Source organism: Tachysurus vachellii, chromosome 21, assembly GCF_030014155.1.
Source record: "Tachysurus vachellii isolate PV-2020 chromosome 21, HZAU_Pvac_v1, whole genome shotgun sequence".
NCBI lineage: Eukaryota > Metazoa > Chordata > Actinopteri > Siluriformes > Bagridae > Tachysurus > Tachysurus vachellii.
Window position 1 is genome coordinate 10,320,655 of NC_083480.1, and position 25,403 is coordinate 10,346,057.

General features: G+C 37.3%; 1 protein-coding gene across 1 annotated transcript in view; it reads right to left on the reverse strand.

The window, feature by feature from the left end:
- gabbr2 (gamma-aminobutyric acid (GABA) B receptor, 2) overlaps window positions 1-25,403 on the reverse strand; it is a 159,784-nt gene that overhangs the window by 117,001 nt on the left and 17,380 nt on the right. The window contains exon 2 of the mRNA XM_060857363.1: window positions 2,829-2,966. Within this exon, the coding sequence (XP_060713346.1) occupies window positions 2,829-2,966 (138 nt within the window). The remainder of the gene's footprint in view (window positions 1-2,828; window positions 2,967-25,403) is intronic.

Genomic DNA, 25,403 nt, shown 5'->3' on the forward strand with positions numbered 1-25,403 from the left:
TTGTTTTGAATATTTACTTATAACAGAAATATTAACAAATGTATATTCTTGGAATAAAGGTCAAATCTAAAACCCTTTAAATGGTTTTCAGTTGTATCTTTGTGGCAACACTTATGGGCTTCAATGAAGAGTTTTTTTGTCTTTATTACTTTGATTTACAAACGCAAATATCTATCCTGAATGCTTTTCTGCTTTCTTACTGTATATTACATAATTAACATATTTGCCCAGTCACCACTGCCTACTTGGCATGTTTATGTATTAATGTGTAAATCATTTTTGTATAATTAAAGTGAATAATATATTAATCAAGTCAAACACGCAAAACCGACAATATTTTGCTCATTTAAAGGCAAATCTCTGTAGATTAAATCAGTTTGGACTTGAAAATCAGTTTGGAATTTTTTGTAACTGTTGTCAAATTAACACATGGATGTATACACACACTTAATAAATCAATGGTTACTATACATGAAAGGTGTTTTCCATGTTATACTCTCTATTAATTACTTTCTAGCACACTAAAGGAACAAAATTAGATTTTCAGGACATTCAGGAAAAGTGAATTTCAAATTCTGAAAAAAAGAAAAAAAAAAGAAAAAAAATTCAACATTGGTAATGCTTGAGTTGTGGCCAGTCTTAATGGCATACTAAAGTCTTCTTATGGTTAACGATGTTATTGCAAGTAATCAGTGAGCCAATGCCCATCCAGAAAAGCTATAAAACGCATTTTGCTCCATTGAGAGCCATAATAGATCACACTTGGATCAGTTCTCCTTCAAACATTTTTTGCCAAAGATTTTAGGGCCCAATTTTTAGACCTATTTTAGACCAATTATTGCATAAAATAATGAGATAGAGATGATACAAGTGTGCATCCGTGCCAAAATTACGCAAACACACACACAAACACACACACACACACACACACATTGCTCACTGTTCCTTAAATAAACTGCTAGTCAGTCTGTGTCATCATGTATCACTTTGCTGACAGTCTGTCATCTCTAGGTATGTCATCTCTATTATTCTAAGATTGCTCTCTCTCCTTATCACAATGCAACATCATTTTATTTTAAGTGTTGTTTTGGGTGCTAAAATGAGATACAAATATGTGAAATGCTCCTGACATCGGGTAATGAAAAACAGGAGCAAAACAATCAATTTACTTTTCAGTAAATGCAGCAGCTGCTCTACATACAGCTGCATAGGAATCACACTGAAGATAGAAGATCTTCTCACTCTTGGAACTGACGTCAGACATCACGATGGTGCGTGACGTACATTGGGGAGCAGGTGAGATCCTGTCAGACTTAGGGTGCTATACTGCTTGGATCTCACTCAGCTTTGAATACTTACAGAGTGCAAAGATGATAAAGGTGCATAAATCCGTAAATCTTTGCCATCAGGCCTTCAGCACCATTAGATAGATAGACAGATAGATAGATACAGACAGACAGACAGACAGACAGACAGACAGACAGACAGATAGATAGATAGATAGATAGATAGATAGATAGATAGATAGATAGATAGATAGATAGATAGATAGATAGATAGATAGATAGATAGATAGAATCCACTGATTTTCCACTGCTTAATGACAGATGGCAGTTAAATAGATGGTTGCTTAACATCAGTGACAACAACTCAAGACTAATTTGTTTTATCTCAGTAATTAATACAATGCCCTCACTTTGTCAGCATTAATCACACTGGCTTGGTAGCATCAAACATATTGCACATTGCATAAATCTATTGCATGTCTGCTACATACCACTTTTTTATGCAACAGCACTATAAATAAAATGTTTCTTAAATGTCAAAAATGCCTTTAATAAATGTTCTTCATTAAATATGAAGTTTCTGAGCCATCAACTGCATCCTCTCTATTCCTTAACTAAAAATACAGGTGGGTTACATTATCACATGTTTTCTGCTATGTTTTAATGGGATTGGATAATTAGAAATCAACTCTGCATTTAATCTACACCTGTGTGTGTGTGTCTGTGTGTGTGTGTGTGTGTGTGTAAGAACAAGCTCCAGATGGAGTCAGAACTTTCAAGAGGGGTTAAAGAAGAAACACTGGAAAAAACATTCAACCAAATCATTTCAACATCAAAGGCATTTGTTAAATAGAACTTCAAAGGCTTGATGCTTGAGTATAGAGTTTTTCCTCTGAGAATAATGAGCATAAAGCCAACAAAAAGTGTACATGCAATTATGTACATGGAATTATTAATGAGAACTAATTGCACTGATTGGAAGATGTCTGCTCGCTTTTGACATTTCACATGTACACCATGTACAACATGTTTAAAAGCAAATGTATAGCATCTGGGGGTGGAATTCAGTCACCAATCGACTGTCACCACAATCCAAACTGTATTATACATGCCATAGTGTCACAACAACTCCCAGCAATACCACTCCCTGTCAACAGGGGTCACTTTCTCCTGAACACTAGATTAGTTAGTCATTCACATCTGGCAACACTTCCTGTTTCTAGCAAATATAAACACTATATCACAGTAACACAGTATGTTTGTGTAGGATCTGCCTTGACTACCTTGAAGATTTTTGACTCTTGACATTTTTAACATATTAACCTCATGTGTCTCTTTCCGAGACTTCTTCATTACACATAGATGGACTGTGAGACTGATGCTGGTAAAATTAAAGCTAAAATGATATGAGCTGACCTGCAATAAAGCTCTAACCTCAATGACCGGTACAATGATTAGCTGTTAAGCAGTAGAAAGTCCCCACTATGGAGATTCTCCGACTCTTATTACTCGCAACATTAATAAAATATCTATTGGTCTTACCTGCACCAGGTTCCACCCCTCTAACGATTCCGCAATAATAGACGTCACTGATGGACACACACCTCCGAAGATCATTAAATGTTTGGGACCATAGCAGATTGCGTCGAAGAAGGCCCTTAATCCCTTTGCATTGTCACACTGAAACGGAGGGGGAAGAAAGATAGGATGAGTCAGGATGAAAATGGCAAAAATATGTCACCAGTCAAAATGATTAGTGATGATTTCTTCTGGTTTGATCTGAACAGTTGGTTGGAACGTGCACTAATCCTCGTTGTCGGTTGTTGTTTTGCTCATCACTCAGCAGAGTTATACTGACTAAAATTATTTGTGCAAAGTCAATTAATATGTGCACCAACATATAATACCTGCATTTGCATATGGTTGTTAATTGTGGAAGAATGCATGAGAAAACAGCAGAATATGTAAATCAAAAGATCTCTGGGTATTCTGTTTTTTTAATGTGTCAAACACAATGTTCTGTCCAAGAGAACCAACTCACTGCTGCAGTGTGCAGCCCTTTTTCACATCACCATAGCAACACACCATGGCTCCGAAGAAATGCTTGAGAAAGAAAAAGATGGAGTAAGGTCTATTGATTGCAATATGACTCTCCTGCCAATTTTGGTCTGATTTAATCTGTTTGTAAAGACATGAAGATTTTGGTAAACCCTTACTAAACACCTACAAAAGGTTGATCATTGACTGCTGGATATAAGCAAAGACACTTGACACTAAGCTGTAAATTCTGACTTTCAACCTTGCTTTACTTCATTGACATTTGACCACTAAGGACACTGTGTGAGGAAAAAAGTATCATTAATGCAACATTGGTGTAAACCTGATACACTCACAATTCCCCAGAGAAGAGTTACTTACTAGCTTTCAGGTCCTGTCCTATGCTTCCATGTTATCCAGTCCTGTCTCATACCAGGTCATGAACAAGCCTGTTGGTTTCCCAAAATAGTGTTGGGCAGTTGATTTGGAAATTGAACCATTTCAAAACTGTTGTGTATCAGTCAAAATCTGTAGATCACCTTCATATAGGTCAATAGAAGCCCTAGGCTAACTCACTTAACAGCTATAAAATAACACGCAAGCCCACAAACAAGGGTTAAAGGTACAGACAATATACCCAGCAATATAGTAGATGTAGCTTTGAAAACTATCATGTTGCTTTAACTGACAAATCAAGCAACACAGTGTTAAAACGGTTCATTTACTGCTCAGATTAAGGATGTCAATGAACACATAACTTGTAGACTGTTGTTAATTGAGTTAGCATGAAAATTAGCATGCTAACTGACAATCTAAATAGGCAGTATTCTATTGAGTTTATGCTAATCTGTAGCTGAAACTGAAACCTAACATTAGGGTTGTATATTCATGTTTGTGTTCATTAATTAGCTAACATTTATAGTGACTAAGTCTACCATGTCAAAAATATTACATTTCTTAATAAATAGCAAAATATTAAATAGCATTTCTGAGTGGGTGTTTTCCTAATTATGTTCACAAAGAGACAGTCACTTAGGAATAATAAATGGTTTATCCTAGCCAACTATTACACATTACACACACTCATTCAAGCCTAAGGGCAATTTGGAGTTACTGAACCACCTACAAACATGTTTTTTTTGGAGGTGGAAGGAAACCCACACAAACAATAGAAAAACATGCAAAACTCCATGCTGACAGTAACCTAAACTCAGATATGTGCCAGGGATCTTGAAGCTATAAGGCTCAGTGTTACCTGCTGTCCCACAGTGCCATCCAGGATCGTCTCAGATTTTGATTTAAAATACATTTGAAGAAGCATTAAGTTGCATTTAACAGCTCTTCATTCAGATAGAAGCTTACAAATCTAAGGTCATGGACATTCAATTCAAGTTTATTTGTATGGTGCTTTTTACAATTGACATTGTCTCAAAGCAGCTATACAGAACAACAACATAGAAAAAAAGGTTATTATAAAGAATAATAGAAAGATTAATAGAATACAAAATTCAAGCTCAATATTAGATATATTTAAATGTGTTTGTATTTGTCCCCAATGAGCAAGTCTGAGGTGACTCAGGCAGCCTTGGGAAGAAAAAACTCCCTTGAACGGAAGGAAGAAACCTTGAGAGGAACCAAACTCAAAGGGGAACCCATCCTCAATGACAAAAATGACAAAATGACAAAAATTTAAATTTTTGTAAAAAATGGTAAAAAATACAGTATCTCTCATTCACATGGTCTAAAACCAAGGCATTTCTTCATTTCTTCATTACTCAGTTACCACTGAGTTTCTATTATTCATTCCAAAACCAGTACACATGTTTTAAGCCATGCTGAAAGCCTGTTACCACTGAACACATGTTCATCTTCACCCACACTAGTCAGGGTGATTTTGTGTCAAAGATAGAAATTTCATATTTGTAAAAAGAAACGATGTGATGAAACACTAGAGAATCTAAATGATGTTGCACATTTTTTATAAATATGTCTTGACCTTTTTTGTCATGTATTTACACATTGTTACTGCATTCATACTGTAAAAAACCCAGTAATGTAAATAAGAAATATTTTCCTTTTGCTAAATCAGTGTTCATTCGTACAGTGATGGTCCACAACGAGGTTAGTTAACAAAGAATTCAGCCTTTTTTGTGAAATGTTTTTGTTTATTTATTTTTGTCTTTCCACTAGACTTGCAGCCATAATGCCATTGTGTTTAAGTTGTTCAATAAGGTTAGGTTCAGGGCTCTGTGCTTCGGCAAACCATGTCTATATGGACCTTATTTTGTGCACAGAGAAGTAATAGACAACACCAAAAGACTTTTAAATCAATCAAAAATATGGGGTATGACCCGCATATATGGCACATGGTGTATTTTTTTGGTGTCAAAATACTTTAGACCATATAATGCAAAATCCTCGCCTTTGAGTATGCACAGCAGTAATGATCCCAATGGAAATTTCACAGAAATTCGTCAATTGATTTTCATAGAACTGGTTAGTATTCATGTAAAATTCAGTGACATGCCAAGAACAAGCCCTGTATTACGTATACTTCCTGGCATTAAGCTCCACTAGACTCCAATCAATGAACAAAAGCATGGTGTTCAAAAGCCTTAAAGGATGGTTGTACCGATATAGCGCTAGCATTTGCTCTGAAATGAAAAGGTTTTTTTTTGAGTGATGTCAAAAGAATGTGGTCATTTCCTTGTAAGGTAACACAGCAAGAATCAGACTACCAGGCTTTGCCTATGTTGCCATGGAAATCAGCTTTGCAATTTGAGCATAAATGCAGAAGGAGTCAAAGCCAGCATCAATTATATTTAGCTGTAGTTAGAGCTCACAATCACAGCACTATTAAATAAAAGTATGTTTTACTTTGTTATACAAACATAATACACTATGTTTAAAAGTTACTGTGGCAAACAAAATCTAATAATCTAACGGTCTGCAACCTCTCACTCACTCACTCATTTTCTACCGCTTATCCGAAGTACCTCGGGTCACATGGAGCCTGTGCCTATCTCAGGCGTCATTGGGCATCAAGGCAGGATACACCCTGGACGGAGTGCCAACCCATCGCAGGGCACACACTCTCATTCACTCATGCAATCACACACTATGGACAATTTTCCAGAGATGCCAATCAACCTACCATGCATGTGTTTGGACCGGGGGAGGAAACCGGAGTACCCAGAGGAAACCCCCGAGGCACGGGGAGAACATGCAAACTCTACAAACACAAGGCGGAGGCGGGAATCGAACCCCCAACCCTGGAGGTGTGAGGCGAACATGCTAACCACTAAGCCACCATGCCCCCCGGTCGGCAACCTGTTCAGTAATATTTCTACAAAAAGATGACACCAATTTCTGAAACACACTTTGTTAAACTTTACACCATTTTTCAAAATTCACTTTTTTGAAATTTCTTTTTAAGACATATTGATCACACCTCATTAGCTTTATATGAGCAATAATACTGTCCACAATAATAATATTTTCCACATATAGTATTCCATAACATGGCAAATCACATGAACAAAATTTAACTGCTTATTTAGCTATTCAGGTCTCAAGGGAAATGTAAGAGAACAGCAGTATTCGTTGACTTATAGAAGAACGAAGGCTAAATATTATTAATGGGACTATTTTCTGTGGACATCCTTCGCATCATAAAATGGTCCGCCATAAAGTGGCATTGTGGTTACAATGAGTATAATCAAGACTAGCTAACCAAGATGAAATGCTCTGTTAAAGGTGGCGATGGCCACAGCTGCACCTGTCTCCAGTCAATGGCAAATTACTGAACTCAAATAAGCAACCTGAGGCTCAGAGAGAGAGAGAGAGAGTGAGAGAGAGAGAGAGAGAGAGAGAGAGAGAAAGAGAGAGAGGGGCCAGAAATGGGGAGCAGCCTGTCACACGCAATCTGTTTTTCACACAGGGAGTTTGGTAATGGCATGTACAAAATTAGACTAAACAAAAAGGTCAGCACATGTGACATGCCAAAAGCTGTCTAACAGCAAAAATCTGAATTTCTGATTAAGACTGTTTTCAGAGTATACTGCAGGGTATAGTGACTAACTGAATAGTATTTTAATCGTATCAATCGTATATTTCCTACTGTTAAACATTAAAGGATTCATCTACAGCTTAGATGTGGTATTGTATTGGTGCAGGAGATTCAGTGATTTCTGGTTGCTAGTTTTCAAACAAGGTATCAAATGTTTACTTCCAGGAATTGGATTGTATAAAGGTTAGGAGCTGCTTAATTTCATTGTGAGAATGCTAATGAAAATTGTAAAGAGGAAATGTAAAGAGTCCAGCAATCCAGGTGGGTAAACGTAATTGCATGGCGTTATTTTCATTCAATTCTAACGTGCTTGGTGATGGAATTGATTTAGATGTGCTCTCAAATTTCCTGTATACTAATCATTTATAATTTATTATTTATTAAAATCTATTTTATTTGCTTATCTAATCTGCTTATCTACAAACTCCAGTGTGGTTTCCATTCCAACCAGGCAGAATCTGCCCCTGATTCCAGTAGAACCCGGTTTCCAATGGTAATTTGTTGTGGCAAGCGGTACTGGACCAAGGCTAGAAAGATACTTAAAGACTTAACCATCCGAACAGTGGACTCTTCTCTCTGTTGCGGTCAGGGAACATTTCCGCTCCCTGAAGACCAACACAGAGGGAATGAGAAGGAGCTTCTTCCCACAGGCCATTTGAGCCCTTAACCAAGAAAACATCTTGGACTAAACCTTTGGATTTGTTGTTCAACACCTATGACCCTTACATTCAAAAAACATAACCGATATGTTATTTGGTTTAATGTTTTTTTTTGTTGTTTATATGCAATTTATATGTGGTACAATGTCGTGCAGGACTGCTATGGAGATAAAAATGTAATATGTAGTTAGTATTATAAAAAATGACTAAATCTTTAGTCTTAAAAAGTTATTAATATACCTATAAAATACACAAAAGTAAGTGAAGCATTAAAAATCTTCATAAGCTTATTTTGCATTTGGTATAATTTTGTGAGTCTTTACATTTTTGTTTTATTATTTCATTAAAAAATATATTTTTTTATTCTGGAATCTTTCTATTTATGCATTTGGCAGAACTCATTTGGGAATATATTTGCATATACACATATGCAATTAATTTTTATGTAAAAAAAAAAAAATTGAACCATTGTGCTCTCCTGCCATACAGGAAAAGCAGATATGTTGATTAGATAAAAAGGGCCATCACACCCTAAAGTTAACATGGTTGTCTTGTAAATACTGTAAGCTTCTTTGTGAGGACTCAAGGATGAGGCATTTCCTTTACAACTGATAATCTTGAGTGAAAAGTATCTGAAAATTAAACATTTGAATCAAATATAATGTACAGTGCCATCACACTGACAGCATAGTACACTACAAAAGACCTAGAATAAAGAAAATATGAGCTCAGTAAATTTCATTTCCATCGCTACGCTTGCAGACTCCATGAGACCACTCATGCGAACAAATCAACCTTGATTTCTAGAACCCCAAGACACCGGGTTTTCGAATGTTTGTGAGTGAAATCCAACACTGTGCTTGCTATTGGGATTTTGGCATGGAGATATTCACATGTGTGCAGTGTATGAAACTGAACTAAGTAGCCTTGATGCCCTTTGGTAACATTTGTACAGCAGGCCCCAGAGGCTTGACTGGAGAGGCTGCATTGACTAAGCATCAGTGAGAAGATTCAGACTAAACCTTGTGCTATCCAATGAAAACCAAGACTTTACATAGACAGTAGACAGACTGACGTCTGACTATAATGTGGTATTGATCTCCAAGTGCTCAATATATGTCTCCAGACATCTGTTGCCTAAAGTCTCACAATCCACAATTTAATTTTAAAAACAAAACATAAATATACTAAACTCTATGTGCAAGGCTTGAAATAAACACCCATGAAATATATATGAACTTTGCCATTGGTTTTTTAGACTAATTACTTTACGTTTAGGGAAATAATAAACAACTCATATGACTTTTTCCTGCACCAATAGATTTTTGTTCATGTTTAAGTTTTTTTGCTCATGTTTAAGTAAAAACACATCATTTGTGATTGCAGATTCTCCTCTGTTTTATGAACATAGCATGCAGTTTATAAACTGAAAATTGCACACTGTATGAACACAATCTCCTGGGAATAATAAAATGTAAAATATTTGTACTACAAACAGTACATACTTACATTAAATTTAATCCTGGGATGTGAGTTTTAATATTTTGTATAGGGAAGATGCTAACCACAAAGGCTAATGGGCTATAAAATTTTTGGTACATTCTGGCATGTTGTTGTTGTTGTTGTTGTTGTTGTTGTTGTTTTTTGTTTTTTTTAATCTTCCACATAGTTGGCCCTGATTTTGTGATCACAGCTGGACAGGCTTAATTCAGTGCAGTGGCACCACCAGAACCAGATTATCATCAGATTGCTAAGGATTTACAAACGATCCCATGATCAGTCCAAATTGGCTGTGAAAGTGCCAAACAGTTCCCTTCAAAACAGCATATCTTTATAAGAGGTTAGAGATGGTTAACAGCTTTTACTGCTGTGCAGTGAGAATGGCCATGAAGATAAATATAATCATGCTAGATATGATATGATTACATTAAATCTCAGTAGAAAACATTAGAAAGGAAAACTATTAAAAGACAAGTCAAAGTTCACTGTGGGAATGCACTAAAGGATACCTGGCTGAAACACACCATCACAAACTCCCCACCCGCTCAGTGTTTTCTGCACAATAAAGGCTACTTTCATGTGTTGAAATCAGCACAGCTGACCACAACTGGGAAACAAACCACTGACAGGACAGAGACATTATGCAGAAACTCACAATATGATCAGAATAGTCATATAAAAATGGGATGGAGAATACAGTGTGTAGTAGCTTCATAATTAGTTGATACATGGAGGGATGAGAGGATATGAGGAATGGGCTGAGGAAAGCAAGGTCATTATCAAGTTAATTATTTGTTGGCCCGAGGTCCTCCATTCTCCCCAGGATGCCTCCTCTGGAGAGTCAAGGAGGGATGCAGGGGTAATTACTGCCATTTTGGATAATTGTGTGATGCAGTGTGTGGTGTAAATTCAGGCTAGGATAACAGGCAGAAATGGGTAAGCAGCACTTCCTAGGATTTATTTGGCCCTTTGGAGATTTCCAACGTAGCATGTCTTCTAATTCCATCAACCCGACCCTTGACCTGGTGACGTTGCCTCAAGCAAATGTACTCATTTATTTTTTATGGCTATGATCACAAATTATATTGCAGCATAAAACAGCTCAGCATTTAATAATCTTCAATCCATCCTCTTACATGAGAAAAATGATTGAATAATTTTGTGATTAGCCAGCTAATACATTCATTCATCCATTCTGATCTCATTACCACCAATCCTAGCATTCAGAATATCAAGCAGAGAACAGAGCATGAAAATCAGAGCTGGCCAACTTCAGCTTCCAGACCCTCCTTTGGAAAGGGATTTTCTGTGCTGGAGTGCCAAGGCAGTGCAAACACCTGCATAAACTCCTGGGGACTAGTAGGATGATGCATCAGTTGAATTCTGATCATGTAAGTGCTATCTACTCATTTCTAGTAGATTCCATGTGGAAGGTTATGTTCTGTTGGCACTTCTGATCTCTAGCTGTGTTAGAAAGTATTTACTCACATTACCACTACATTTCTGTCAGAAAACCCCATATCACAGACTCAATCTCCTCAGTGTCTGTATTTTTCCCATTTATTTCTCATTACACCCACTGATGTAATGGAGTCCATTAAGCATTTATATATTCAACACAGAAATATGTACAGCAGATTTTCATTATGAAAATCACATAATTCTATGATAGAAGCATGTTTCTCAAGCATAACCTTGATGCAATTTTAATGTGCATGCTACAGTTTTGGGAGATGCTTGATGCTACTGTGTGTCAAGTGTAAGCTGTGTATTTGTAAGATGAACTGTTTCACCAGGCTGGTCATATGCTTTAGCTACACAAAACCTCAAGCCTGCAAACACATAATGTCTGGAGTAATGGGTGCATTCATCAAACTGCTTGCATGGGATACAGGGCAGTGCAATGGGCGGACAGCTGAGTGTCATGACTACATTACAGACTGCAGCCATGGCCACTGAGCCAACTGACAAGACATTCTCAATCTACATATCTCTATATGATGGACTGTGAAGATAGAACATAGACAACACTAAAATGTTCATTCAATACTGTATATCATACAGTGGTAAATTTTACAGTGTGTATTGTAATGGCATAAGGGGACTGACTAGGCTACCGTAAGCCACCAAAACAGTTTGTCTTTTCTTGAACTATGCTGAAAGAATGGACATCATTCTTACAAAAGATGTTTCGTCAGTTGCTGTTTTGATGATAGTGGTAGAAAGAACTGTCCAGCATGTCATGCACATCCTAGGTGTTCAATTGGTTTGACTTTGAAGGCCAAAGCGTATGATTTACATAATTTTCATTCTCAAACCATTCGGTGTGCTGTCTTTCCTATCGGTAAGAGCATTGTTTTCCTGAAAGACACCAGTCCCATCAGAAATATTTAATCATAAGCTAAAGGATATCAGTCAGAAGAACTTTGCATTGATTTGCAGTGATCTTTGTCTCTAAGAGGGAACATGGACTCATAACATGTCATCAAAATGCCTTCATGCCATAAAACAGCCATATGAAAGAATGTAATGGTAAGATTAGACTTGGATCTAGTGGCAAAGGGTAAAAGCTCAGCCATAGATAATGTTTTTCATGTCTGACCTATCACAAGTGGCCTTTCTATGTACAAGTCTTGTTTGTTCATTGGCTACCTCTCTAGACTTGAGACAGTACAAGAATTTTTCTCCACACTTTATGTCAGCGGTTCACATAGGGGTGGTTAAAAGATGCAAACCTACAGTGACGAAACCTTGCTCACTGATGCGGTGGAGTGCGAAATTATGCGAAGGCATTGTGGTGTGCACGGCTGGAGAGCCTGTTCAGATGGAGAGCTTTTAGTGCTTCTGGCCAGCTCTGATTGTGTGGCACAAAGCCACCAGAACAGAGATTCATCAGTCTGCACATTTTTACAGCAAGTGGAAGAGCCAACAATGAGCTTGAGCAATCACTCATCAATGGACACAGCATGGAACAAACCACTGGCCAGGTGGCTAGATCGTGTGTGACAGACACCTGCAAATGATATGCCACATGGCTGTTTTTGTATTTCATTAACTTTCTGCTCTGTGATTACATGAGTGATTTTTGTCAATCCAGAAGAACGTAGTCATATTTAATGTTTACATGTTTATTTGGTTAAAAACCCCAGAGTAGCATTTAGTATCACTGAGCCTCATTTATCAATATTTTAGTAAAGCTGTGTATAAATGTTTGCATAAGCCAAACTGCACTAAAACTTTCCTGGCAGATTTACAAAAGTTTTATGCTACTTTTCTTTGTACACGTGTGTATGTTGATCACTAAAACATGCAAAACTCATTCCTGACACAGCTGGTTTGCATTTTCATCTCTACACTACATTCTGCATAATAGTGCAGTAATCCATGCCAATTATATGATTTGAAGATGATCAAATCATGGTTTACATTAGTTAGTCTTCTTATACACACATTCAGTAGCAGGATTAGAATACAAACATTTCCAGAATTTAGAGGATTTTCATGCACACCAAATTTCTTATGTAAACACTCGTGAACGATTCACAAATAACTCCATTCGTATCAAGCTTGATAAATTATTGGTGCCATAACAACAATGAGGAGATTGTAATTCCTGATTTTAGGAATTAGCAAACATTATTTTAGCCGGTTAGTCAAGAATTGATATTCAGTGCTTGTGTTTTTAAGAAAGGAATAAAACCCAATGTTATTGTGCTGTTATAGGGAAATAATCGGTGACAGTGTCGTGTGATCATTTTCATTTAATAACATGTCTCAAAGTGTTTTATTTCTCTTATATCACAACAATTTACTAACAATTTAAACGACAATATACATAAATTCATACTATATAACTATTTGTTGCTACAGTTAGTGTTGAGGGATGTTTGTGAAACAGGTTGGTTTAGATTATAGAAGCTATAAATAGTTGGTCCCTTTTTACATTCTCTTGAAGTTAATGAAAAAAAAGAAAATGCCGATTGCCGATTTTTACCAAATAAAAGAAGCAGAGTTTGAGAAAACTTCAAGTTACACCTCTGTTACAAAGTGCTGATACTGGAGATTCTTTTAAAAACGCTAAATGAACATCTCATGGTAAGATTCACCATATCAACAACTGCACACAATTTTTAATCTATTCGTGCAGAATGTTCACCATTTTCTGTGACTTGTTACTATAGAAACAATAATGTAATAAAAAGAGCAAATAAATCTAAACCTGAGATTTTACTCAGATATTGTCTGATCCATGCTGTTATAGAAAATTAACCAAGTTCTGCTAAAGCAGCTTCTGGCGATTTCCGAATAAGAATTCAACAGCACTGTGGTATAATGACTTTTAAATGATGTCAGTCTTAGCAAACCATATGAAATACATCCAATTATCATATTAATTACATTCAATGTAAGATACATACAATTTAACATGGTAGACACATGGTTTAAATGGTAGAAAAGCGTATCTTTTCGCTTCAAGATAATAGTTGGATGTTACGGTTACCAAACAGAGAGAGAGAGAGTGAGAGAGAGAGAGAGTGAGTGACCTGGAGAGAGAGAGATGTTAAGTGACCTTACAACTTGCATGTGATGATATGGTGACTTCTCTAATAAAGACGTTTTTCTATATGGTTACAAATCTCTGTACAGCTTAACACAGATTTTATGCTCATTCCTGTATGTTAAAGATCAGTACAACTCCACACTACTCACTATTTCCTCCACCCTCTTTTTCTCACCCCTTCAGCTTCATTTTTTACACAAATGTGGTCATCTTTGAGCCCTAACCTGATCTGACAAATCAGTGTCCAAAGTCTTTTTGTCTCCCTCTACACACCCTTTCATTATCTATCTTGTACACACACACATACATTTGCATATAATAGAAATCCCTTTTGTACAAAAATGGCTGTTTCAAAAGCACACTGAAAACAGGAGAATCTGTTGCAGCTGAAGTAGGTCAGAGAGAGTCTGAGTCAAACTCCTCCTATACTGCATCAAAAATGTAGCAGCTCCTTGCATACATAAACCTCACCGGAGTACCTCACTGTGGAGCAAGCATGTGCGTAATGTGCAGCTTTTCACATGTTCTAAACAAAGACCAGACTGTGTCTCCTCAAAAAAAAAAACTAAAAAGCAAAGCATATACAATTGCTATAAATTGTTATTTGATTTAACACAAATAGAGTCATATCCGTTAAATGGAAAATACTGAGTTTAAATCTAATATCAGGTTTCACTCTTTAATAGTTTCCAGAATAGGGATGCAACCAAATACAAATGCATTATTCATGATAAACTCATAGTGTTCTCAACAGATAGTAATGAAGACATGAACAGGTGGTTTCAGGGTTTTTACTGCATTGGGATTGGGATGCTTTATGTCATCATGAACATGCAGAGCTGCATGCTGTATGAAGCATCTTTAGCAACTGCATGTTCATGGTTTTGGTGGGTTTTAGCATATGCACAGTTTATATTTTGGATACTGAACCAACTAACCATTAAAAAAAATCACAGGGGAACAAAAGTAAAAACTTGGAAAAAAAAAAAAAAAAAAAAAAACAGACCCATGCACTCTCTATTCAAGATTATATGTCATACACATCTCTAGTCAAGACTAATTAGGAGTGATATTGTCAACGTTGAAAACCTTTAAGAATTCACAGTCCATGATGCCTCTGCTATCATTTCTAGTTCTATTGTTTCCATGGGCATATTTAATTCTACTATACTTTGGGTTTAAATTCAAATACAGAAGCAACACAAATACTTTTTTGCTCAGTTTTCATTGGCTGCTGACAGGACCTAATCGATTTGAATCAGTGACTAGTGTATATTATCATGCTGTCATGTACAAAGTCATGTTGAAAAAAAAAAAATCAAACATTTGATATACACTCGTTCTGACACTTGCTCTGTCTGGCTTAAATTTCAATCAGGAGGAAAGAAATTGGAATCTGTGTGTGACTGCACCATACATCTCCAGCTGGGGACAGACTCAGACCAGCTGTGAATCAGAGATACAACTGTGATGAAAATGTAGAGTATTAGTAAAAGACAACAGTAGCGCTTTTCTTTTTTCTTTTTTTTTTTTTTTTTTGCTGTTTTTGCTGTGAATGGAATAAGACAACTTCCATATTGTAGTCATTGTTTTTTAAACAATTAGTCATTCTGCATTTTGGATTCAGACTTCTAAATTTTTAGATTTTTAAACTTCCTCTTATTGCACAGAACAACATTTGCTATTAATGATGAGGAAAGCAAAAAGATATCGAACTCTCACTTAGCCTACCTGAGCACCAGTGCATTACAATAACCAATATTATTGGAAAATAAAAAAAGCTTAATCACTCAGACAGCTACTGCGCTCCCATATGAAGGAGAGGATTTTTTCTGACATTTCCAAAGTCCTTCAGCTGATGTGAACTGAATTTGTATGTACATTTCTTTTGCTTGTGATTCTGTGCAACAGTTGTTGCAACTGTTTGTGGATTATTTGGGTAGGGCAAGTGCAACTGGTATAGCATTTTATTGTTGTATTATCTCTGACAACAGATTGTCTATAATGAGCATGACAGAGGTGAAGCAGTAAGGAAAATCTCACAAGTATAAAACACATTATCAATAACCAGAGACAAAAGGAACCCATCTTCCTCTAGTATATGAAACCAGATAACAAGATTATAAATCAGTTATTTTCCACAATAATGTACAGTATAGTCCAAAGTCGAATCAGTATTAAGTGAAAGGATGTTCAATATGACCACCAGAGTCTTTATGAGAACAACTGGAGGTCTTAGGTACAAGTCTACAGCATACATGTGAGATAATAAAAAATTGAAGCAAGAGAGAGCATTTGGGAATAACTGTTTTGGAAAAGTGTAAATCTTAAGGAAATCCATGTGGTGCCTCCTACATCATAGGTCTATTCCTGCCTTTTATTGTATTGTATTGTATGGATCTACCTGACTAGGTACTGTATAAGCTGGTGAATATGAATGTACAGCATGAATGAGTGAATATCTGCCTGTATGGTGCTGTAATGTTGACATTACTGTGACAGTCTCTCTGATAATCAGCTCTTCTGTTGCCTTTAGCTTTAGCTTTTATGAGTAAAATCAAGCACGAGCTGCTTTCTCAAGTCGCTTTGTCCACAGTATTCTCAGTCATCTTAAATACATATTGCTATCTATAAGAATGTAACACTGAGCTCAGATGCTTGCTGTTTTAGATGTTTGGTCATAGCAAACATGGGTTTTAGATTTACCTTAACAGGTCAAAGTTCATTATTTTATTCAATATTGCAACCCCACAGGATTCAACTCCTTCAACAGGATCAAAAATGAGAGCATCGTCTTTCCTTTTCTAAGTAATTGTAAATAACAAAATATCTAGTATTGATTTATGAGGAACTTGTAGAAATGAGGACCCACTTCTCAAGGCCACAGAGACTAAGGGCTTCATTCAGCCAAAACCTTAAGATGGATTCTCTTTAAGACAAATCACAGAGACAGCGCAATGTCAGAGGACACTGTCCTATAAACTCTGTAGAAAATATACTCGTAAATTTATAACCTGACCAGTGAGGGAGATTTGATCAGTGGAATCTCACACCATATACACTATATGGGGTTATACAACCATAAGATTCAGTGCTTCTCATCCTGCCTTAATATAAGTTCTTTAAATAAAGTTATTAGAATCTCTGACTATGAAAATGAGCATGCAGAATATTGCAACTGTAGCAGTGAATTATATATAATGTGTAGTATGGTTACATTTTTTGTGTGTAAACTAATTCGATTTCAATAAACTTTTATATGATCTCAAGATTTAAGGATATTAAACACATAACATGTAAGTGCCTGAATGTGGACTTCACTCAGTAGCTGATTCCACTGCAACTCACGGTCACCCCAAAACCATACCACCTACAGTTGGCCAGAAGCAACAGAGGGAGTCGGGAATGTAGGATGACAGCTGAATCTCTACAGTGGAAGGAAAAATCCATCCTCCCTCACTGTGTGTGAAGCCACCACCCGCAAGAGCAGGCACGTGTGATCACACCACAGCTTGACAGACAAGCCATTATAAAATGAGGCCAATGCCTTTCCCGTTCTCTCCAGAGTATGTGATGAGGGAAACTGCTCTGAGTCTCTGAGCTCACTAAGTCGCTGCTACACAGGCTTGTGCTTTAGTTACATATCAGACCCACAATGGATTTACATGATCAGTCATACATTTGGGACAGCAATGGTAGAAACAATAATAGCGTTCCTGCTTTTTAAACCAACCCAACAACTCAGAGGTAAAACTGCAATTTTTAAAAATGCTACGTAAATTTCTCCTTTCAGAAAGCTAGAAAGCACGAACGAAATCAACAGTTACACATATTTAGATCCATGACATGTGGAAGGATCACCTTATTAATCTTGCAGTATATTGTTATTATATAATAATAACGTAGCAGACTGAGCACATTAATATGAACCTTGAAGCCAAAACTGTGGTCAGAGCTGCTACACCTACTGAGCAGTCAAGCATTCAGCAGTGCTCTATTATTGAGGGTTAAAAAAAGGATGTTTTACAGACGCATTGAGAGATATAAAATATTTAGATACAATCCAAGGATGCTTCTGGGTAGCTCTGTGGCCCAGATGGAATTAATTCTGTTTGCATAACTTCACTATTTTCCCCGGGATTGAGAAGTATCATCTAAACTAAAAATACTCTATCAACACACTTAACATTACAATTGTCTGTTCAGACTGAACAATGAAAAAAGCATACATACGTTGACTTATTTGTCGCTTATTAGCTTTTATCCAAATATGTACTACATACCCAGGGATATGTCACAGATTTCTAGCACTGAGCAAACACTGACTCTGTGTGCTGCCTTCCCATCTCATGAAAACTTAATCTTTTTACTCCCGGAGCTTTGAGTGCACCTTAAGCCAAGGGCTATGAGAAGTCAATACCACTCTTTTGGTTCCTGTTACAACACTGTATACAGCTGTGGATTGCTTGAGGACCAAGTAAGGCAAGAAAAGTTTGAGCACAGAACTTAACCGCTGAGCTACCATAGCCCTAACTAGCTTACCAAAACAACATTTTCGACTTCGGGTCATGATTATTTTCAGAAAAGATACATGACTTACAAGCTAAAGAAAAAACTTCAATGCAATACCAACACAGGATGTGCAATGAAAGTGAGAGAAAGCAAATGATCCTAATGCAAAAAGCCACAAAAAGCCATGTTAGGATCAACATTAGGATCAAATAATCAAATGTTCAAGGAAGACTACTGCCATGACGCGGGATAGAAGCGGACCCAAACGCAGGATAGCAAAACAAACGGGGTTTTAATAACAAAGGAAACACTAAACAATACACGGACTAAAGACAGGACAGGACAACAGTAGATTCCGCGCTGCACAAGGCAACACGGCACAGTTAAATACACAGGGCAATCACAATAGGAAACAGGTGTGTAGACAGGGAGGAGCAGACGAAGGCGGGGCAGACACGTGACGAGGAACGACAACAAATGCACATGGCCAAAAAGTCCGGGCTGAGTCCTGACAACTACAGCCATCAGACTGTCACAGATGGCTTGGACTATGCCATGCTTGAGCACTAGGGGGACTTTCTGGCAGGTGCAATTTTGTCTCGTGCAATGTGTCTTTGTTTTTGTTTTGTCAAATCAAATTTGTTTGCCCCGCCCTATACTTTACCTGTTCCCACCTCTGCACACCTGTTCCTTATGTCTTCCCAATAACCTTCTCTATTTAATCCTGTGGTATTGCGTCTGTTTTTTGCTGTCTCCTTGTCATTGCGTGTCTTCTGTTTCTTGGATTTGTTCTATGTTTTATGCTTTTGTTTTTGGTTTTGTTGTATCTTATTCATTTTGTAGTATTGTTTAGGTTTTTTCTTCCCTCATGTTTCCCTGTGTTTAGTCAGTCTAGTTTCTTTTAATAAAACCCCTGTTACCTGTCATCCCCTCATTTGGGTTTGATTGGCACCCCTTTTCTGACCGACACGTCCCATGATCCAGAGTGTATTCCCTCTATAGGATTCCCCATCTATAGCGTTTCCATGATAGGTTTCACCCTGACCAGTATAAAGCATGAACTAAAGTTTAGAGTAAAGTAGTGAGCATTACTGTTATTCTAGCTATATAGAAGTTTACACTACAAAGAAATAGTGTTCTTAAAGTTATATAACATACTGGTGCAATATGTTTAAAAAAATTAAAGAAGAATATATACAGTCTAAATATTAAGATGAATGATTAAACATCGCCAATATTCACAGAAGGCTATATTAGATATCCAGTAAGTGACTCAGTGTGCTTGGAGGACCAGAGAGGATCCTGACTCAGTCAGTTTGGCATTTCAAATAAAAGTGATCACTTTCATACATTCACTTTATTCCCTTCCTACAGAAATGCAGCCAACTGCCTCCCCATGGGACTTCTTTTCAAAAGGCGCAAATGTTACTGCTTACAAGAGATGTCAGGTGTGCAGGCTTTGCTTGTAGGCCCATGTCTTACCAGTACACCACCACTCTGCACTGACCTACAGTACATATAGTTATTCTGCACATGATCATCAACTTCATGTAGAACAGAGAAGAATCCATTCCAACATCTGCATGTATACAACAAGGATCTTCATCCTGTTTGGTAGATCTGCTTTGGCTTGGGAGAGGAGACTACTGGGGTTTCCCCACTCATTGGAATATGATATGAATTAAAGAAATGCATTAACAACTCTGCTCAAAAAGCACACATGCATGCATCACTGCCTGCAGGTACAGTGGGCTAAGTGGAAAAAGGGAAGACACACAAGCTACCAAAAACTCAAGACACAGAATAAGGCACAGGGAAGAGGGAAAAACAGGCAAAAATGTATAATACATACAGTAACAAACAAGTGAAAGAGACTGAAATAAGGACAAAAAGTTTCCTGACCTTTAGATGAAGATGTGAAATGACAGTATGGGAACAGTACTATTTGCCTCTTTCATTAATCTGTGCTTTTTTTTTCTTGTCTTTTTTCCTTCTTTTTCTTTGTGTATGCTGGCTAGAAACTAGAGAAAAGGCTTTTTTATAATTATTCATTTCATTTTATATTCCAGCTAAAAACCTCAAATATTCTCATAGCCAGCAGTCTATCTTTTGTATTCTAGACTCGGAAATGCAAATTTATGAAAACAATAAAGCTGTGTGTTTTATTTAAGAGATAGAGTCATGTTTTGTACAACGCATATAGGTACAGCATGCATCAGGAAGCCCTGAAGTGAAATAATTCAGGGGAGGACAGCAAGAGAGAGATAAGGGAATGCAGGAGGGAGGCTGAGAGAGAGGTTGAAAGAGATGGCTATATCTAGAGAGTGAGAGAGAGGAAAGGAGGAGAGAATTTAGCGTTGTATGTGCTAAGATGATGATGTGGGAGGAACAGCGTGGGCACTGGCGCAGCCTCATAGGAACAATGTGCATAGAGAGCTGCTGAATGTCTCTCACTTTTGCTTTCTTCCTCTCCCTCTGAATGACTGTGGTTAGACCTCCATCATTTTAGGGTTAGAACATATTCACCCTCTAAGTGTTTCCCCTTGACCATACAGCAATCATTAAGGTAATCTGATGTAAGTCAAAGACATAAACTACAGAAATCATCATCGCCAAATAAGAATAAAGATGAATGAAAGATGAATAGGGTGGTGGGGGATGGGGGTGGGGGGGTATTAATTTAGCCATCCTCTAGCTTGTTTCATCTTTATGGCAAAAAATTAACCATAGTACTGCATTTGCTTCATTTATAGCATCTGAGAGAAGCAGAATTAGCCAACATCTTAGTCGTCCAGCTATTGCCATGGCAACAGGATACCTGTTTAAAGCATTAACCGCATGCAAGCCCAAAGTATGCTCAAGTCATGGGCTCAAATCAGGTCACTGGTAAAAGAAGACAAAACCAGATTGTTGGTATGAAACTTTGTGTGTGTGTGTGTTTGTGTGTGTCTGTGTGTGTGTGTGTGTGTGTGTGTTTTCTTTGAGTAAAATCTTATTTTCCTCCTCAAGTCAAGCAGTGTTTCCATGGTTACAGTGCAACCAAAGGACATATTCATAGCGTTTTCCAAAATCATAAAGTATCAGATTGTTTGTTAGGGCTTAGGTATGCTGTTCTTCCTTTGGCCTCACAGCACTATACACTGGGAACCCAGTACACAATTACACAATTACAATGGCTGAACTGTTACACACTGCTGGCCCCGGCCAGGCCGGCTCTTCACACATCTTACACACTGCTAAGATGATGCTTTTTTCACTCAGGCGCCCAGCCGTACAAATGGTTGTCCCCTCATGGGCACACACATTGCAAGGAAGAAGGAAATACGTTTATTTTCTCACCATGAATCATTTATAAGCTTTCCAGTAGACTGTATGAACACAAAAGCACATTTCAGCCCTTTATTCAAGTTGCAGTTGTTGACTTCAGGCACATCATGTGAGTATCATGCCATGTAATCAATACTCATTGGTCCACTAACGCTTAAATTGATACTCAAACACACTCGAGTAGATCTGTGTGCCACAATATAGAAACATATAGGATGTGTGCAAATTTTTTTTTATTGTAGAAAGTTCCCCAGAAAAGTAAAACAAACAACAACAACAAAAAAATAATCAGATGTCATAGTCAGATATGAAGCTATACAGGACAAAGAGCACATTCATTATCATGCAGTACATTTACATGGTTCATTCATTCATCTGAAGTCTAATCATGTTTTTTTGTTTGTTTGTTTTTTTTGTTGTTTTTTTAAATTGCTCTGCTAGTTTATTCATATTTTGCAAAATAAAAGAAAATAAATGAATTAGAAATTCTATAGAATTCTGTAGATGAGATGAGACCAAATCTGAACTCTGCAGTATTTCTGGGAAGAGAGTAATAGGGTTTATATTCAAATAAATGAGTAAATAAATAAATAATTAAATACCTTTCTTGTTTAGGCCACACCCACTTTGGGTTTATTTTAATGCAAATTGGGTTTAAATCAATAATACATGTTTAAAATGAACACTGATTGGTCTTGTGTCATGAGTTCACACTTCTGAGAAAATAACAGCATTCCTAGAATTCTCTCTCGCTCTCCCACACACACACAGAGAGAGCAATCTGTATACACACACTTCCAGTATTAGACTTTGTGTGCTGTTTCTTTTACCCTAGGCCTTACTCGGTTAATCAGGAACTGAATCAGTCTCAGGGGGGTTTTCCTCCTCCTTCGCACACTGCCCACATCCATTGATTTGAACTCTTTCATCATTTCCTCCCATCTGCAAGTTGCTACTTTTACATCTACATGTCTACTTTTGGCTTCATGTCCCTGCTCAAGCCATGGGTCATGTTTCAGATGCTAGTAAGGCCATACAGGATTCCTTTATTTATCTTTATTTATAAATCAGTAACTGTTTCATCTAGGTCAAGGCTGTGATGGAGCCTATAATATCCTGGGAACACTCTACATAAGATATAGATGGGATTTCAGTCTAAAATAGGAAATTTGTCCACAACAATATTTTATATCACCAGCTGGTAAAGTCATACTGTTTTCCCCGGTTTACAGATACTTATCAGTTACTGTCTAAGTATTTGTGTCTGTTTCAGATTAACATTATATTTAGCATTGTCAGAGCTGCGACTGAACTTTGCCAAACATTTTTTCTGCTGGTCTTAGTTAACTATAAATGAACCATAAATGATCTATTCAAGTCAAACCTCGAAATACATTTCTACCTGAACTCATTTTATTCAGTCTTGTTAGTTCATGTTCTTGCTCTAATGATTCATCAGTAGCAATCCCTTCAAAAAAAAAACATTCTCTAATCTTTAATCAACATGCAATATCTTTTGCATATTTCATATCTTTCACTCTCACATCCTGGTATAAAGCAAAAGTGCTGAGCTGTTTTACTTGTGGAAGAAAAATGCATTGTGATTGAACACCAGCATGAGACTAAGAATAAATCTGTTTGAATCTTGGATAGGTCACTAGTTTCCAAAACCAGGGAGTCTGTGTGCTATGTGAGCATGATTGTAATAAATAAGTCAGTAGCTGAGACACACAAGAAGAGTGCATTAACAGTTGAGCAAAAAATGTTAAAGTAAACCCGGAATCTAAAAGCGGCTCAGGCGTTTCCTCCCTGCGGCACGAGCGTGAGCTGCACATTTCAGTCCTGTGATGCACCAGTGTGGAACTGGTCTAGCCTGCCCAGAACAGTGCTTCTATGAGCTCAGGTTGCTAAGTGAGGTAGCTCATCAGGGCATCGACATTGGCATATGAACACTGAAAATGAAAGTGTACAAGCAACTAATTGTGTGAAATTTATGCAAAGAATGATCAGCAAATGTCACTCAAGAGTTTGTAGCAAAATGCACAAATGTGGTGAGTCATCCTTGTTGTTAAATATCCCAAGATCTTAGAAAAATGGTTTCTCAAGGATTCTTTGAATAGGTACATGGTATCCGCTTCCAAAAGATTCTTCTGATGTCTGTGTGCAGAACAATACAAACAGGGTTTTCATATCCAGGTTCTCGGGTTTCCTTCCAAAAACACGCCAGTAGGCAAATTGGTGTAAATGAGTGTGATTGTTTTTGTGCATGGTAACTTGCAATGTACAGTACTAGCTTCCCAATAGGGTCTCTTCCCCCTAATATGCCAGGTGTTCCTGGGACTGGCTCAGAAGCCATAGTTGGAGACTGGCTCTAACTTCCGACAGACTCTGACCAGGATAACGTGCTTACTGAAGATAATTGACGATGATGATGATGATGATGATGATAATGATTGTTGTTATGATCTTTAACATAAAATAAAGCAGCTTTTTTATACACTCATTGTCCTAATATGCAAATATTATTAGCTCTCAGCTTAATCTGTTTTGAGGAACTCTGAGGGCTTTGTGAGAGAATTGACTGGAAACTGTCACGCTACTGTGTTGTATTTGCACTGTAAGAAGCAGACAAATTGAGGCAGAATGCTTGCATGAATCAAGCTAAAAATAAATACTGTACTCTGAGTGAAAAGGACTCCAAATGAATGGAGCTGTCCGAGAGAGACTTGGGTAGAGCGAAGATAACAGACTTCAACTCCTCCTCCCCTTAACCTCCTGTGGTCTCCTCACGTCATCAACTACTGCACACTCTAGGGACAGCTATTGCAACATAGCCCATGGAAACGAGGTAACACCCGTACAGACGTTACAGTTCATTAGATCACAGTAGATGAACCATACTAAGATGAGGTTAGATCTGAGTTGCACTTTTCTAACCTTATAATACAGTGAATGGCTAAGAATTTTTTTTAGTATGAGATATTTCCTGTTAGCCTCGAAACAGTATAATACAATAGGTAAAGTGTTATATTTTTGGCTCTGTGGTAACAAATTACACTGCAGGCTGAAAGCTTAAAACAGATTAAAATGTGAAATGTGGACTTCATCCTTGTTCCCACTGATGGAGCTGCAGCACCGCTGAGATCTTCATTATGCACTTGTACTCAATTGCTGGTGCTGCTGTTTCTGAGGAAAAACCACAAGCCCACAGCAACAGAAGGGGAAGGTTCTAGACACAAAACTCAAAGCACTATCACACACTGAGAGACTGCATGACTAGATATAAATTCGTCTTTTTATCCTTGTGAAAAGGGCATGGTGACTAATTGCCAGTGTTCCTCAGACTCCTGTGGCTTCTTTAATTCTCTCTAACCTTTAGTAGAGAGGCTTTCCCTAGCACCTAGCTCATCGTATTTTACCCATCATTTTACCTTATTCTATGATCATAGAAA